The following is a 16,195-nucleotide window of genomic DNA, read 5'->3' as shown; positions in this document are numbered from 1 at the left end:
ATGCCTTTTTTGTTCCAGTACTGGGACTTGAACTCAGAGCCTTACACTTGCTAGCTAGGTACTCCACCATATAAGCTATGCCCCCAACACTTTTTGCCTGAGTTGGGCTCCTCCCTAGTAACTGGGATTAGGTAAAGGCCATCACACTCAGCCTTCCCCCCCTCCCCCCCTCATGGGGCTTGAATTCAGGGCCTGGGCCCTGTCCCTGAGCTCTTTGCTCTAGGCTATTTAGTGCTTTCACTTTGAGCTATAGCTCCACTTTTGTTTTTTCTGGTGGTTAATTGGAGAATTTCATACCTCCCTGCCTGGGCTGGCTTTGAACCATGATCCTTAGATCTCAGCTTCCTGGGTAACTAAGATTATAGGTGTGAGCCACAAGCACCTGGCTCTACTTCTGTGTTAATCCAGGGCTTGAACTCAAGTGCTTCAAGCTCTTACTTGGCTGGTACCCTGCCACTTGAACCACAGGCTGTCATTTTGCTGTTTAATTAGGGATAGTATTTCATGAACTTTTGTTTTGGCTGGCTTTGAACCTAACCTACAAGGTCTCCCAAGCAGCTAGCATTAAAATAGTGAGCCACTGGTACCTGGCCCTACTTCATTAATTTGCTGAGGTTTGTGCCTGTGTTTCTCATAGTGAACCCCCCATAGGGAACAGCCAGGTCTTGGGGCACCTTTGTGCTTGTGCAAGTGGATTTCTTGTGGGGATCTCTGTGGGGCACCTCAAAAAACTGATACTACCCACGACAGAATCATTACATGGGGTTCCAGGAATGAAACCTGAACAGGACTGTGAATCTTACAATGCTCGAGAACATAGGGCCCGGCCTGAAAACTCCAGTGCAGGCTGCTGACTGTACCCCCAAGAGCTCCTGGGAGAAGGTGGAGCTGTACGTCATGAATGAATGGAGGCATGTGAAGAGATGAAACAGACTTAATTTTATTCCATCTGCCTCATGCCTGAGGACAGGAACGAGGCAGACACTTGATGAGGCAAAGGCCCACTAGGCTCGGTAGAATTTAATTCCAGCTCCCTCACCGTCTCCTCTAAGTTTCTTCCTCTGAAAGACACAAATGTGGGGAGAAATAAGCCACGATGGGTGAGTGTTGTCCCTTTCCTTCCAGATGCTGAAGGGCTGGGGTTTTCAATGCTTCTACGGAGCAGGTGAGCCTTCCGGGTGCACAGCCGAGACAGCATTCAGGTTACGACCTTCCTTCTTCTAGAGCCCCCGCTCCCACAGGGCCGCCTCGCTCCTCCCCACCCTCCTGAGATCTAAAGCTCCAGAGGCTCCGGGAGACGGAGTGAAAGCTACTCCAGACTTAAGTCCCAGAGAATTCCTAATCATGAGGGATAAAATTCCCCCATTAGTCCCCAGATCCTGCTAGCCCGAGGGGCTGTCACACACCTTCCTCTTCCTCTTCTTCTTCCTCCTCCTCCTCATCGTCTTCATCTGAGCTGAAGGTGCCATCAGGCAGGCTGTAGACGCGGATGACCTGCTTGTTGGGGTCCTTGAGGATGAGGTACTTGCCCTCCTCCAGCTTCATGCAGATGTCGATGACGCAGCGCAGGATGCCCCAGGCGTTCTCCACACTCAGGTTGATCTGGCTGGCAAACTCATTGGGCTTGAACTGCTGGGTGCCCAGGATGACATGACGCGAGGAGTCCTTCACGTGGTACCGAGACACGTAACTGAGAGGGAGGGGAGGTCAGTGCCGGAGCAGGGCCGCAGAGATGGTGCCACTTAGGGGCGCATGGCAGCTATGTAGCGACGCCTCTGCTGCCATCCCCAGCCTTCAGTTCCCCACCCCGCCTCCTCAGCCGGCCCCCAGCTCCTGGACAGGGATCTCACCCCAGCTTGAGGTACTCGGATCCGGCCAGCAGAGCACAGCAGGTCCACCGGGCCAGCTTGTAGCTGTTGTTCTTCAGCTCGGTGGCGATGACAGCCCCACGTTGTGAGTCCAGCTTCTGCCGCCAGTCCACACCGTTGCAGTGCTGCAGGAGAAGAAACTGGTCACGGGTGCCAAGGCCTGGGTGCCTCAGGCAGACAGGGTTAAGAGACAGACACGGCCCCTTTCCTGTGCCCAGCAGAGTACTCAACGCTGGCCACATGAATGGCGGGAAGGGCTTTACGCATGACACGTGCACTTGGCCAAGTGGAGACCACTGGCAGAAGCTACAGATGGGAGAGAGTGGCCCTGGTCTGAGGGACACAGAGGGAAGGCCAGGCCGGGCCTTCCTCAGAGCCTGCCACTTCCCCAGACATCTTCAACGACCTTATTTACAGATGTGGGAAGCAGAGGCATGCAAAATGAAACAACAGGTCAAAGGTCACAAGGCAGAGCTCCCAGACTGTCTTGTTTCACTGCAAAAGAAATATTGGAGTTCTTTTCTAGCTATTCAGGAGGCTGAGCCATGAAGATAAAGCTGCCCTGTCAGGGAAGTCCAAGAGATTAATCTCTAACTAACCAGCAACAAGCTGGAAGCAGAGGTGCGGCAAGTGGTACCATGCCAGCCTTGAGAAAGCTAAGGGGCAGAGACCAGGCCCTGAGTTCAAGCTCTAGTACTGGCACACAAATGCACGAGCTCACTCAGAGTTTAGGAAGTGGAGGTCTGGTTCGAGTGGTGGAGTACCACAGTGAGCAAGAAAGCTGAGAGAATTTAGGCCCTGAGTTCAGACCATGGTACCAGCATGGAAGCAAGTAACAGCAAAACTCACAGAGACAAAGGGAAATGGAGTGGAAACAGATACCGCACCACAAGCACAAGGGACAGTAGTGAGTTGAGTGCTGTCAGCTACAAGCATAAGGACAGGACCACTGCCAACCACTGGAATGAGCTCAAGTGCATTATCTTCCAGATGTGCAGATGCGATCTCCTGGATCTTAGCCTTGTGACACAGAACCAAGCCACAAACTAGACTTCTGCCTTACAGAGACAAGAGCTGTAGCTGGAGAAGAACCAGGGCTCTGCTGCCATGGAGCACCAGCAGGAGGGAGAATGGAAGAAGCGGGGGAAGCCTGTTGCTTTTAAGGCACCTAGGAAATGATTCTGAGTTATATCTTAGAATCCTACACTTCAGTAGGAAATAATAAAGAAGTCATGAAGACTGAGGCCATGCTTCCAGAATGGGCAACCCACATAACGAAGAGGTCAAAAGCAGAAGCCTAAATGGAGGAAGAAAGCACTGAGGAAGGGGAATTCTGCTGCCTGTGTGCAAAACAAGGGGAAGAGCTGTCAACTCTGGGCACTGTGCTCCCAGTCAGCGAGGGGTCAGCAGAGGAACAAAGGCACCGGCTCCCTGAGGCAGCCGAGTTCCGAGCGGCGCCTCACCCTGGAGTCCCACTCGTTCAGCGTCTTGATGTTGATGAAGGACACTTCCCCATTCGCCCCCGTCATGACGCCATCGTGCTCACAGCGGACGATGAGGTCAATGTCGTCTCCGAGTTTCCACCTTCGGTACCTGCAGCAAAGGAGGAGCTCGCTGGTCAGAGACCCTCGCCCCAGGGGATCCCCTTCCCGGCACAGGCTCTGCTCCACCAGCCTCACCCCACCGAGGGCGGACATACCGGTAGGCAACAGAGGCAATCTCGTTCTTATCCATGTCGTCCTCCACAAACGGGTTTGGGTTGGGGAAGTTGTATCTTTCTTTCCCCTGCAGAATGGCAAAGCTGGCATGAGATGTGGTCACTCTTGTTCCCAACCAGCCAGACCCAGCACGGCTTGCTCCTTGCAGCCCTTCAAGACGCTGGGCTTCACTTCACGCTCTTCTCCCCCTCCTGCCTGCCAGCCTCCAAGAGACCCAAACAATGCATCCACAGCCAGGCCGGCTCCCATCACTGTCTGACACAGTCATGCCTTTAACGTCCATTCTGCTCAAAGTTCAGGGAGGGTGAGAATCCATCCCCAGGGAATAAAGGGATGCATCTGCACACAACAGGGCACTAGCTAAGCAACTGAGGGAATCCCAACCATCTGTCACAACTGTAACTTCTTAAGCTGGCAATGCTGGCTACTCAGGAGGCTGAGCTCAGAGGACCTCAGGTAAGTCTATGAGACCCTTATTTTCAATTAAGCAACAAAAAATCCAGAAGTGTAACTGTGGCTTAGGTGGTAGAGCACTGGTCTTGAGCTCTGGGGGCCGTATCTAGACCCTAAGTTCAAGCCCCAAGACCGGCACCCAAAACAAATCCTGTAACATCTCAGGAAGGAAAGAGGCCTGTGACCCACAGCTCCTTAGTGGATCTGTGGTTCAACACCAGGCAGCCTGACCTCCAAGCCAGCTCATGACCTCTGCGACGGGCTGGGCCGTGCCAGTCCCACTCAACCCAAGCCCAGCGCCCGTGGCAAGCACCACAGTGCTCGCGCGCACTCACCATTCTCAAGCACTGCTGGGAGAAGTTGTGGTTGATGTAGGTGGCCTCCATGGCCAGGTTGCGGGGCGAGTTGAAGGAATTACCTTCGTCTTGAGGGGGCTCGTTGGCTGTCTCACTCACGGTCAGGAGGTCTGTAAAAAAGCAGGGTACAGTCATTCACCCACACAATCAAGTCACCTCCCATGCCTTCTCCCAACATGGGTTTCCGCATGTGGGTCTCATGGGGGAGGACAGCTGCTCACGATGACAGAAAATAAGCCACTCCATCTTTGTGGGTCCCTCAAGACAATGAGTGGCTTCAGGCTCAGGGTAGGATGCTACTGCTTGTTTTCAAGCTGTCACTTTTTCGAGTGACGCTGACACATGTATGCTATGCACAGGCAGGGGCTGAAAAGAACTCGCGAAAGGAACAGGGAACACTGCAGATGTGAGAACACGGGAGTGCCTGCGAGGGCCCGGAAGGCCGGAGCTCCAGGAGGCAGGGAGGACCGTGGACATGCTGCTAATGCCCCGGACGAAGGCAGACCATTTCCTACCCATTTCCCAGGACTTGTCCAGGACTTGTCCTGAACCCACACAAGTCCCACGGCCCCTGAGCGGCTCCCCAGACAGGCTCCTCACCAAAATCAGAGTTGTCTCTCTTGTCAAAGAAGAGCTTGGAGCCGACTCTCTGGACGACGATGTCCCAGGAGTACACGGAGCGGGTGCAGCTCATCAGCGTGGCCAGGATGGCATCAGTGGCAAACACATTGCCCTGGGTTTTTGCCAGCTGTGAGGAAGGCGACAGAGAAAGCACTGAGGCACGGCAACACTTCATGGGGCGGGAACTGTGATGTCATCATGCTGTGTGTCACCCACACAGAACGCACACTAGGTTCCAGCCGGGTGCTTCGTGACACCTGTCTACTCCCTCCCAAGGCGGGCATTAAATTCATTTGTCTGTACGGATAAGAAGGCCGACCAGCAGGCAGTGCTGGGACCCGGGTCCGCTCCGGGTAACAGCAGCACGCCAGGGTTACCCAGCGCAGTGCCTGTCCTCTCCTTTCCTCTCACCCATCTCCAAGCCTGGCACAGAAGGATCTCATCAGGGGCCCATGCGTGTGTGTGTGTATACGGGGCTCCCTGTGGACCTGTGCACTCGGCACAGAGAAGAAACTGTCTTACTGAATGCATGCTGCCATAATTCCCAAAACATTACAAGAATGTCGGAGGTATTACAGTCATCTAGAGAGGACTGAAGTAGCAGTCGGGGCCTGGGCTACCATGAAAAGTCTGTGTCATTTTACATAAGGGACTTGAACACCCATGGATTCTGCTATCGGTGGGGGAGTATTCTGGAACCAATTCCCCCGGGTACTGAGGGCTGCCTGGACACTCCTGTGCCGGGCCGAGCCACAGACGCAGGGTGCACACCTTCCGGATGACGGGGTCGTCAGTGGTGGTGACCGTGTGGAAGATGCGCTTGATGCTCCGCAGGGGCTTCTCGCTCCTCGTGGTGACGCGGTCGAAGGCTTTGTCATAGTACTCCAGGGCCCCGCAGCACTCGCTGCAGGGAGGACAGGCAAGAGGTGCAGTAAGTGAGCCCCTTTCCTTCCAAGTCACTTAACGCTTACGCACTGAAGCCTCTCATTGGAGCAGGAGCAGAACCCTCAGGGAGCCCGGAGAGCTGGCTCAGCTCTGTTCTCGCAGACCACAGTGCAGGCACCGCACCCAGCCCATTCCCTCCGCTTTCAGTCAGGATGACTAGTGTTCAGTTACAGGCGCACCCAGCCCGGCAGGTTGCTGGAACAGCGCTCGGGCTCCCTGCCCTTCAAGGCAAGGGGCTTTTAGAGCTGTCAGAAGGCTCCTGATTGCCCCGTCTCTGCCCAAAGGGCTAAGGCCATCTTACTGTGCTTCTGTAAGGAGGCAGGAACTGAAAGACATCTGGAGTTTAATGTTAGCAAATTCTTTCAGCTTTGTTCCTTTTCTGTCTCTGCTAAAAGAGCTAGATAACTTATTTTTATTTCTCCTTTGTTCAGGAGGCCAGGAAGTTGTAAGCAACCTGAAATTCAGTACTAGAAAACTTCTGCTTTTCATGCTGTTTTGACCATTAAAACTTCTCTGTGATCTTATGCATGTCTTCTGAGTAAGTGGCTTTAAGGCTTTTCTGAATCACTGGGCTTAAGGAAAGCAGCGCAAGGAGGTACTCACATATCCTGCGGCTCTGAAACCTCTAAGTAGCGCATTTTCATCAGCTGAGGAAAATCCATTTCCTCTTTCACCTCCCAGTCACTGCGGACTTCAACCGAGGAGTCTCGGGGTTTCTGCAGTGGAAAACCATTGGAGGAATAAAATTACAGTCCACACAAGCCCAAGCAATAGACAGGTTAGCACTATAGGAGAATTTTATTTTATAAATATGGAATAGCTTGGAGTAGAGGCCTGAACCACCAGCTTCTGGCTCTGACAACTTTTTTATTTTTATTTTTGGCCAGTCCTGGGGCTTGAACTCAGGGCCTGAGCGCTGTCCCTGGCTTCTTTTTGCTCAAGGCTAGCACTCTTCCACTTGAGCCACAGTTCCACGTCTGGCTTTTCCTATATATGTGATGCTGAGGAATCGAACCCAGGGCTTCATATATACAAGGCGAGCACTTTACCACTAGGCCATATTCCCAGCCCCTCTGACAACTATTTTGACACAGCAAGTATCACATCCAGCAAAGTGTAATTTCCACAACTCTAACGTCACTTATGCTTATATTACATGTGTCTACTACTCTCAGCACCCACACAAACATGGCAGCATTGTTCTCAACAGCCCCAAAGTGGAAACAACCACACTGTTCATCAACTGGTTAACGGCTAGAAAAAACACAGTGCATCTTTACAAAGTATTATTTGGTCATATAGTTGGCTCTCTGTATCTGCAGGCCATACTTACAGGTCCTACACCTGCGGACTCAAGTGTAGACTGAAAATATTTCAGGGTACCAGGAGTGCCTGTATCTCTGGCTACTGGGGAGGCTGAGGCAAGAGGATCCTTTGAGGCCAAGAACTCAGTACCAGCTTGGACAAAGAAGAACTTGGCACCAGTGGCTCAGATCTATAATCAGAGCTATTCAAGAGGCTGAGATCTGAGGATCACAGTTCAAAGCCAACACAGGCAGACAAACCCAAGAGACTCATTTCCAATTAACCAACAGCAACAACAAAAGAATCCTGTGAGAAGAGGTGTGGCTAGAATGCCAGCCTTGAGCAAAAAAAATCTAAGGGATAGTACCCAGACCCTCAGTTCAAGCCCTAGTACTGGCGCAAAATAAATAAATAAATAAAAATTGGAGGAAAAGTTGTAGTTGTGACAAACATAAATGGATTTTTGTCACTATTACCTAATAAAATAGTATAAAATCTGTTAATGTTGCTGGGTATCAGTGGCTCATGCCTATAATCCTCTACTCTGGAGGATAAGATCTGAGGATTACAGTTCAAAGCCAGCTTGGACAGACAAGTCCTCATGAGACTCTTATTTCCAATTAAACACTCAAAAACTGGAAGTGGAGCTGTGGCTCAAAGTGGTGAGAGTACTAGCCTTGAGCAAAAGAGCTGAGAGATAGCACCTAAGTCCTGAGTTCAGACCCCATAACAGACATTAAAAAAAAAAATCTGGGCTGGGAACGTGGTTTAGTGGTAGAGTGCTTGCCTACAATGCATGAAGCCCTGGTGCATGAAGCACCACATGAACAGAAAAAGCTGGACGTGGCGCTGTGGCTCAAGAAGTAGAATGCACTAGCCTTGAGCAAAAGAAGCTCAGGGACAGTGCCTAGGCCTTGAGTTCAAGCCCAGGACTGACAAACAAATAAAAAGAATCTGTTAATGTTAATAATATGGTATTAGGCATTACACTCTGTACAGTGGAAACCGTGTATACAGGTATTAGAACTAGGAAACTGAAAGAAAATACCAAAATTGAGAGAGACAGGGTAAAAAAGACAAGCGATTACAAAAGCAATACTTGTAAGACTAGTGTAAATTTACTGAACAACTCATGGGGGGAAAGGAAAAGGGGGAATGAGGGAGGAGGTAACAAACAATACAAGAAATGTATCCAATGCCTAACGTATGAAACTGTAACTGCTCTGTATATCAGTTTGACAATTAAAAAAAACAAAACAAAAAACCCTCCACTCTGAAATGCTCCAAACTTGAAGCTGAGTGCTGAGGAAGCTCGGTTTCACTTCAGATCATGGTGGTTAGCTAGCAGTCTGTTCCAAAATTGGAAATGTTTATGGTTCTAAGCATTTGGTTAAATCAAGTTATGACTTAAAATGTGTGAAAAGGATGTGCAGGCACTACATAAACACTACACAATCTTATGTAGGACAAGTTTAGCACTTGTAAATTTTGGTATTCTTAGGGGATCTTAGAGTCAATTGTCTGTGACTAATCAAGAAAGACCCCATCAGCTGGGTGCTGGTGGCTCATGCCTGTAATCTTAGCTACTCAGGGAAAGCTGAGATCAGAGGGTTATAATTTAAAGCCAGACCCAGAAGAAAAAGCTTGTGAAATTCTTATCCCCAATTAACTACCAAAAAAGCTGGAAGTGGTGCTGAGGCTCAAATGGTTAAGAGTACTAATCTTGAGCAAAAAGTTTAGGACCAGGGCCCAGGCCTGGTTCAAGCCTCAGGAGTGGCACAAAAATAAAAAACCATATGCTCTAACATGACAGCCTTGAAAACATTACGGTAATGAAAGTAGTCCTATCACATAAGATCACAGGTCACACAATTCTACCAGCATGAAATGTGCGGATCAGGAGAATCCACAGAGGAGAGACCAGTAGCTGCTCAGGGCTTGAGAGAATAGGAGGCGAATGCTAACAGCACACGATTTAGAATTTTGGTATGCATACATCACCTGTGATTTTTGGTCCCATTTTTGCCTCACTCCAAATTGCTTCTGGAACTTTTTCTGCAGCCGAATGCGTTCTCTGAAAAGACAGAATACTGTACTGTCAGAGGAAGGCCTCAAGTCACAGGCTTCTTCAGAAGATGGAAGCTGTTCTTCTCAGGACTATGGAAAACAGAAGCGTCCAGAAAGGAAGACCCCAAATGGGCACCCACCAGGGATGTGAGCAGAGGCACGCCGTCCCCCAACACTGGCCAGATGTAGCACTCAGCCTCCTGTGGTGGCCCTAGCCAGGCGTGTGGTGGCTGAGGTTCTTCACAGCTCAGGGTGCTGAGGATGCAGGGTTGTGCAGGACGCAGGACAAAGCCTTGGCAAGCCCAGTTACTTGGTACCTGCCTGCTTTCCTACCCTCATCATGCAAGCCCACCACAAGAGGCTTCCTGCTCATGTTGCCTGCTGCGAATGGACACTGGAGAATAGGCTGCAAGGTGGCACAGCTGGCTCTTGGAAGCGGCTTTTTTATGCAATGGTGGGGAAGAAGCCATCCTCCTGCTTGGGCCCCATGCTATCTGGGCATGGCCAGTCTGGGAAGGGCGCTTTGTTCTGGCAGGGCTGGGGGGTGTATGTGTGTGTATGTGGGGGGTGGGGGGGGACAGGGGTGGAATCTCACCTCTCTTTCTGCTTGGCACTCTTAGGCAGTGTCTGCAGGTTGAATTGCAACATGTTCCGCCGATCTTTGTCTCTGCGGAGGTTCCGCTAGGAAATCAGGAAGACACGTGTCAGAGATTTGGCTGTGTATAGGCTATTAGTGGGAGATCTCCAAAGTGTAGGGTGTACAACCCTGGATCCTGCTGTACTCTGCACTTTACAGCACCAGCAGTCTGTGGGAATGCGCATGGAAGTGCTGGAATTGCCTGGAACTCACATTCCCACAATGCAGTTCCACTCAAGTGGGTTTATGGGTCGCATTCGAGTTGCTGAGTTCTATTTTTGCCCAGAAGACGCAGCTCAACTGGACCATCTACTTAATAAAGTCTGCATATAGCAATTAGGTGAGTCAGTGGGTACAATGTGCCTTTCTACTCAGCACAAGTATCTGTTCCTAGCACAGGAGTATGACTTCCAAGTGATCAGGAAATCAGAGACAGTGCACAGACCTGAGTTCAAAACCAGGACAAAAAAAAAAGGGGGAGAGAAGAACATCGAACAGTCTATATGTATGTAGGTTATAGAGTTGAATATTAACAAAATTATAAGGTCAAACACGTATTCAAGGACTGAAATATAAAAGCAAAGTGGAAATGTGAAAGATAGGCCCCCAGAAACATTATGATCGAAGCTAAATGGAAGCTATAATGCATTTAACAAGTTTCCTTTTCATTGAAAATCCTGAAGAAGTCAATGGTAGCCATCGGTAAAAAGCAAAACAAATCCCAAACTACTCAATTTCACTGGGACAGAACTTGTCACTGGACTGTCACTTGGCTTCCGCCAAATGGTGCCATACTTTATTAGCACTCACAAGAAATATTTTGGCAGTTAGTGAGCCCTAGCAGTCCCAAGCTGGTCAGGTGGCTGTCTTCTGCCTACCTGTGCAAACCTCATCCGGTTCCGCTGGTAGGCTGTCTTCTGCGTGCGTGCCGTATCCACCAGCTGGAAGCTAGTTTCGTCCTCTTCATGGAAATAAGCATACTGACTTCCACCGCCAAACTGAGAGGAGTACTTATCTGGAGGCCAAAGTGACAGTGACGGTGACTATCATCTGCCAGCTGTCCACAAGTACCTGTCCCAGCCCACACCCACTCAACCGGGCCAACACTTAGCAGGACCCCCAGCCGATCCACAGGCACATTCATGTTAGAAAATAACTTCCCAAGGAATGTGAGGAACTGCAGGTAGCCCACTTCACTCTCTGCCTGCCTTGCCATCTCAGCATCTGAGCTGAGACTGATGGACAGAGGCAAGCAGGGGCCTGCACACCATTACTGCCATCATCTCGTTTCAAGGCAGACATGTCTCATGGGCCAAGGTAAACTCACTTGCTGATCCAGACTCAGACATCTTATTCAAAACTCTAGTTTAGTCAGCATTTGTAAATACTTCCAACTGTCACCAAGGTAAAAACCTCTTTACCTTACCAGGACTTTTAAACCTGGAATCCATTGACTGGCTCTGGATTCAGAAAGTCCCAAGTAGTAAAATGCAAAATGGCAATGTGTTCATCAGGCTTTTTTTGGGGGGGTGGGGGATGTGCTGGTCCTGGGACTTGAACTAAGAGCCTGGGCACTGTCCCTGAACAGCTTTGCCCTAGGCTGGTGCTCTACCACTGAGGCACAGCTCTATTTCTGGCTTTTTGTTGGCTAACTGGAGATAAGAGTTTCATGAACTTTCCTGCTTAATAAAGGTGGCTTTGAACTGCAATCCTCAGATTTCAGCCTCCTGGGTAGCTTGGATTACAGGTGTGAATTATCAACCGGTACTTGACTTAACATTCTTTAAAGGGAGTCTGTGGCCAAAGAGGGGGGAAAACTCTCATGGTAACAGTCTAGACTTCTTTAATAAAATGTCTAAGTTCTGGGGCTATTTTTAAAAAACTTTGCTAATGTTCACAGTCAAGACACATCCCTAATAACCATATAACCAAAATATCATCCACCTAAGACAGAATCTTCCCGTGTAGCCCAGCTTCGTCTGGAACTCATAATACACACGTTTCAGCCTCCCAAGGGATTATAGGCATTATCAGCATTTTTTCCCTTCCTCATGCTCATACTAAGGATCATTCTCCAGACCCTGATTTGGGCAGCCCCACTGGCCACTTACTTGTGTACCTCTTATCTTGGTATGTGGCACCTGTCCAGTCTGCAACCTGTTAGGATCAAGAAAGAGAACGCATTGATGGACCAAGCTAGTTTCTGTGGACCCAGAAATGTCAGCAAGTAAGAGAGACTTGTGTGGAAAACCATAGGAGCTGGCAAACAATGCCACTCTGGGCCAACTTCCAGGAGTCATACCCTGTCTTAGCTGCAACCCCAACAGGGAATGCTTTTATAGGGGTCCTGCTTTTGAGAGAGTAACATTTTAACTGTGTCTCCGGAGACCTGCAGACTCCAGAGACAGCAAGATTCTTACTGACAGCCAATTACCTTTCCCAGCCGATCTCCTTTGCTGAAGGGCTGGTAGGGCATGTCACGAAACTGCTCAGGAACTGCACAGGGACCCCAACCCGAGGGGTTATCCTGGATCACAGGTGTCATGAACTTCGCCATCTTCTAAAACCTTCAAAAACAAATATAGATGTATGAGAAAGCAGATTATCAATAAGGCTGTCAACAAATGTTAAACAAAACAGAACCCTTAACTATCAAACTACTAACTTACAACTGTTCAGTGAATATTTAAAACCCCAAAATCTCCTCACAGACCTTAGCTGTTGCCATACTGCATTAACTGTAGGGCACCCTGCTTCTCATTGATAGCTGTACTTGATACCTGATGGGGTGTTACACCTCAATCTGCCATTGTTTGTTCTTAGTATCATAGAAGATAATGGTGCTTCTTCACTTGAGTGGTGTCTCCCACACCTGACAAAACATCCTAACACCTCAAGTTGCTGTTCTTAGAAACATCACCAAACCATAGAATATCAGACTTCCTTTAGCCTCAGTCGTTAAGTGTGCAAAATAAGTTAAGTTTTTATCACAGGAACATTGTGCTTATCATACATGAAAATACTTTGTCATCAGTGCCTATCCTGTGTGCTACGGGCAAGCATAAAACTGCCAGGAGGCTGTTACTATAAACCATAAGCCAAAGGTGGTCATATGTCAAATGTTAACAGATTTACAAGTACCAGGCACTGTTCTCAGGGCTTATCATGCACTGGCTCATTAAATCATCCCAGTGACACTGTGACGTAGGGGCCAGTATTATCCCCACTTTTCAGGTAAGAAGCCTGGGGCAATGAAGAACTTGTCCAAAGCATTGCTGTGATGCCTAGTGAAGAGAAACGTGAACACAGGCAGTGTGGCTCCGGAGTCCACACTATGGCTCATCTCAGAGACTAAAGACCAGAGGTTCCACAGCAGATGTCGTTCACCTGACACTTCCTATAAAAACCCCATTCCTAGCCAGGGGCCCGTGTCTCACAGGAGCTGAGACCTGGCTACTCAGGAGACGACACCTGGAGGATCACAGTTCAAAGCAAGCCCAGGCAGGAAAAGTCCACAACACTGTCTCCAGCAAAAAGCCAGGATGGAGGTACGGCTTATGTGGTAAAGCATAAGCTGAGCAAGAACAAGGCTTTTAAACCCTGCCAGTGGCAAAAAACAATAACAAAAAACCCTAAGCATTTGGCCATGGGTAGTGATGAATGCCTTGGAGTGGGTGAAGGCCTGTGCTCACAGCGAGACCCTATCTTCAAGCAAGCCAAACCCCAAAGACCTATGTATTCTACCATCCTTAGTAACTCCTTGACAAAGCAATTACACAGACAGGCTGGAGAGAAATCAAAGGGCAGGGGTACAGTGGGCTTAACCTCCCAAAGCTTCATGACAGGGAGACTTGCTACAGACAGAATAGTTAGAGAGCAACAGAGCAAAACTGGAAGCTCTATCCTCCAAGTGTAAACTTAAGCTAAATTGTAGGAAGAGAACAGAGGGTACGAGTGTGGCCTCTCAACCATATTATTTACTGAGCTCTGACCTTGTTCTGTGCAAGACTCTGGCCACATGTACACCCTGAACTCACCTACACTTACATTTTGGCTGTCCATCGTTTCAAAGTAGATGTGTTTTGGTTTTTTTTTGGCTAGTCCTAGGCCGTGAACTCAGGGCCTGAGCACTGTCCCTGGCTTCTTTTTTGCTCAAGGCTAGCACTCTGCCACTTGAGCCACAGGGCCACTTCTGGCCATTTTCTGTATATGTGGTGCTGAGGAATCGAACCCAGGGCCTCATGTATGCGACACAAGCACTCTTGCCACTAGGCCATATTCCCAGCCCCTCAAAGTAGACGTGATTCTCCAAGACTACCTGCTTAAATCTGGCTTTCTTTCTACTACATAATGGTTAGGCACCTGCGGGGGGTGGGGACGACACTGGAGTTTTAGATTATAACACAACAATGACGTTTCAAAAGACGGTTTTAAAAAATCCAGTTGCCAGAGCTCAAGATGAAATCAGCCCCAGGCTGGACGTGCATCGGGTCTCGGGAAAGGCAGGGGGTGAAAGTATTTCGGCTTTTGCACAGGTAAGCCTGGGAGAGCAGATCGGAGCGAAGGGGATAGCAGCAGTTCCACTAAAGCGACGTGACAGCTGTCCTGGCCGGAAGGACTGGGCAGTCACAGGGGTCCTGTGGCCGGCAGTACTGTGTGGATCACCACGGCCACTAAGAGATGCAGCGCCATCAATTCCTGGGCTGGCTTCCAGGCGGGCTCGAACCCAACCTTGGCCATTCGTCTCAGAACTCTTCGGGCGTCCCACACTCAGCTTGCTCCCCACCAACGCTCCACTCAAACCAAAGAGCCCGCGGCCACTGCAGAGAGGCCACCTGCGGCTCAGCTGGGCTGAGTGACTGAAGCAGGCTCGCCCAGCTTACGGAGTACAGGCCGGAGCCATTAACCTCCCCCAAGGCCGAGTCCCGGTCCCAGGGTCCCGGGTGCCGGGCCTGGGGCCCCGCCCAGCGGAGGGCCAGCGACGGCAGAAGACGTGAGGGGGGTCCCTTCCGGGAGGTTCCCGAAAGCCAGGCCCAGCCCGAGCTGGCTCCGGAAGCCTGCGAGACACTACGAAACGCGTCGCTCACCTGCAATGGCCTCGGCCGGCCCGGATGGCGACAGATTATCGGGGCCGGAGACCACACAGCTGGGCCCAGGGAGAGGAACCGGGAAAGGAGGAAATGCGCGCGCGCGCAGAGACCGGCGCCGTAAACACGACCCGCGCTGTCGTAAACTGCGCCTCCGCTCCCTCCGGAAGGACGTCGAGCCGTAAAGTGAAGCTGCACCCGGAAACCCGTCGCCGTGCGTTCTCGGAGCGGCTACGTCAGGCGGTGTCCGGGGACGTCCCTTCGGCGTCTGGCACTGAAACGTGGCCGCGCTGGTTGTCAGCGAAGCCGGCGTGGGGGCGGGGAGGAGGGAAAAGACGGTGTGGGTGCGGAGCGGCTTGCCAATCCCGCTGAGTCCCACAATGCTCCACGGCCGGCTGGGCCCGCCTCCTCCCACAGTGCCCCGCGGTGTCTGTCCGGCGTTTCCGGGCTTGGCGCTCCGGCCCGCAGGCTGAGTGGCTCGCTGGGTGTCCGTCGCCCTTCTCGGTTTGTCTTTATTTTAAATCGGGGCGGCCACCGGGGGTGGTGGCCGTACGGGTCCACAGAGGGTTCCGGGTTCGCGGTGTCAGCCACGGCCCAGACCATTAACCCTCGTTTCTGAAGCTCGAGCGCCTTGACTCCGGCGTCCGGGTCCCATTTAAGCCTGGGGACCGGGGTGGGGGCGTGTCCCTACGGGCTGATGATTTAAAGATACGGATCCTTGACCTTCTGTTTCCTTCTCTGTCATTTGGAGGTAATAAAGGGTTGTTTTTTTTTAAAGGAAGGTGTGAGTCCCTCGCCGTGGCTCTTGCCTATAATTCTAGTTGCTCAAGGATGCTGAGATCCGAGCATCAGGGTGGGAAGCCCGACCAGGCAAGAAATCCATGAGATTCTGCCTCCCATGAACGGTGTGGTTCCAGCAGTAGAGGGCCAGAAAACCCACGAGACTCCACCAACACTTAAACCAGACAAAAGCCAAGCTGGAGGTGTGGCTCAAGAGATAGAGCCTAGCCTTAGAAGCCAAACAAATGTGAGGCCCTGAATTTAAGCCCTGGGGACACACACACACACACACACACACACACGAACTTTGCATTTCTTGTATCCTCCACATATCTGGTGGTGTCAGTTGGGTTGTTGG

General features: G+C 50.6%; 1 protein-coding gene across 1 annotated transcript; it reads right to left on the bottom strand.

Annotated features, from left to right (window-relative positions):
* Positions 1-918: 918 nt before the first annotated feature.
* Eif3d (eukaryotic translation initiation factor 3 subunit D) lies at positions 919-15,206 on the bottom strand. The gene is made up of 15 exons (XM_048356047.1): positions 15,058-15,206; positions 12,405-12,537; positions 12,082-12,127; positions 10,849-10,985; positions 9,929-10,014; positions 9,268-9,340; positions 6,565-6,677; positions 5,788-5,920; positions 4,996-5,143; positions 4,375-4,505; positions 3,568-3,653; positions 3,332-3,461; positions 1,851-1,993; positions 1,407-1,690; positions 919-1,061 (listed from the first exon to the last, which is right to left on the bottom strand). Exons 2-15 carry the CDS (start codon positions 12,525-12,527, stop codon positions 1,048-1,050), a joined length of 1,647 nt encoding a protein of 548 aa, XP_048212004.1. The 5' UTR covers positions 12,528-12,537; positions 15,058-15,206; the 3' UTR covers positions 919-1,047.
* Positions 15,207-16,195: the final 989 nt, after the last annotated feature.

Source organism: Perognathus longimembris, chromosome 1, assembly GCF_023159225.1.
Source record: "Perognathus longimembris pacificus isolate PPM17 chromosome 1, ASM2315922v1, whole genome shotgun sequence".
Classification (NCBI taxonomy): domain Eukaryota; kingdom Metazoa; phylum Chordata; class Mammalia; order Rodentia; family Heteromyidae; genus Perognathus; species Perognathus longimembris.
Note: the sequence above shows the minus strand (reverse complement) of the source record. Positions and strands in the feature narration are given on the sequence as shown.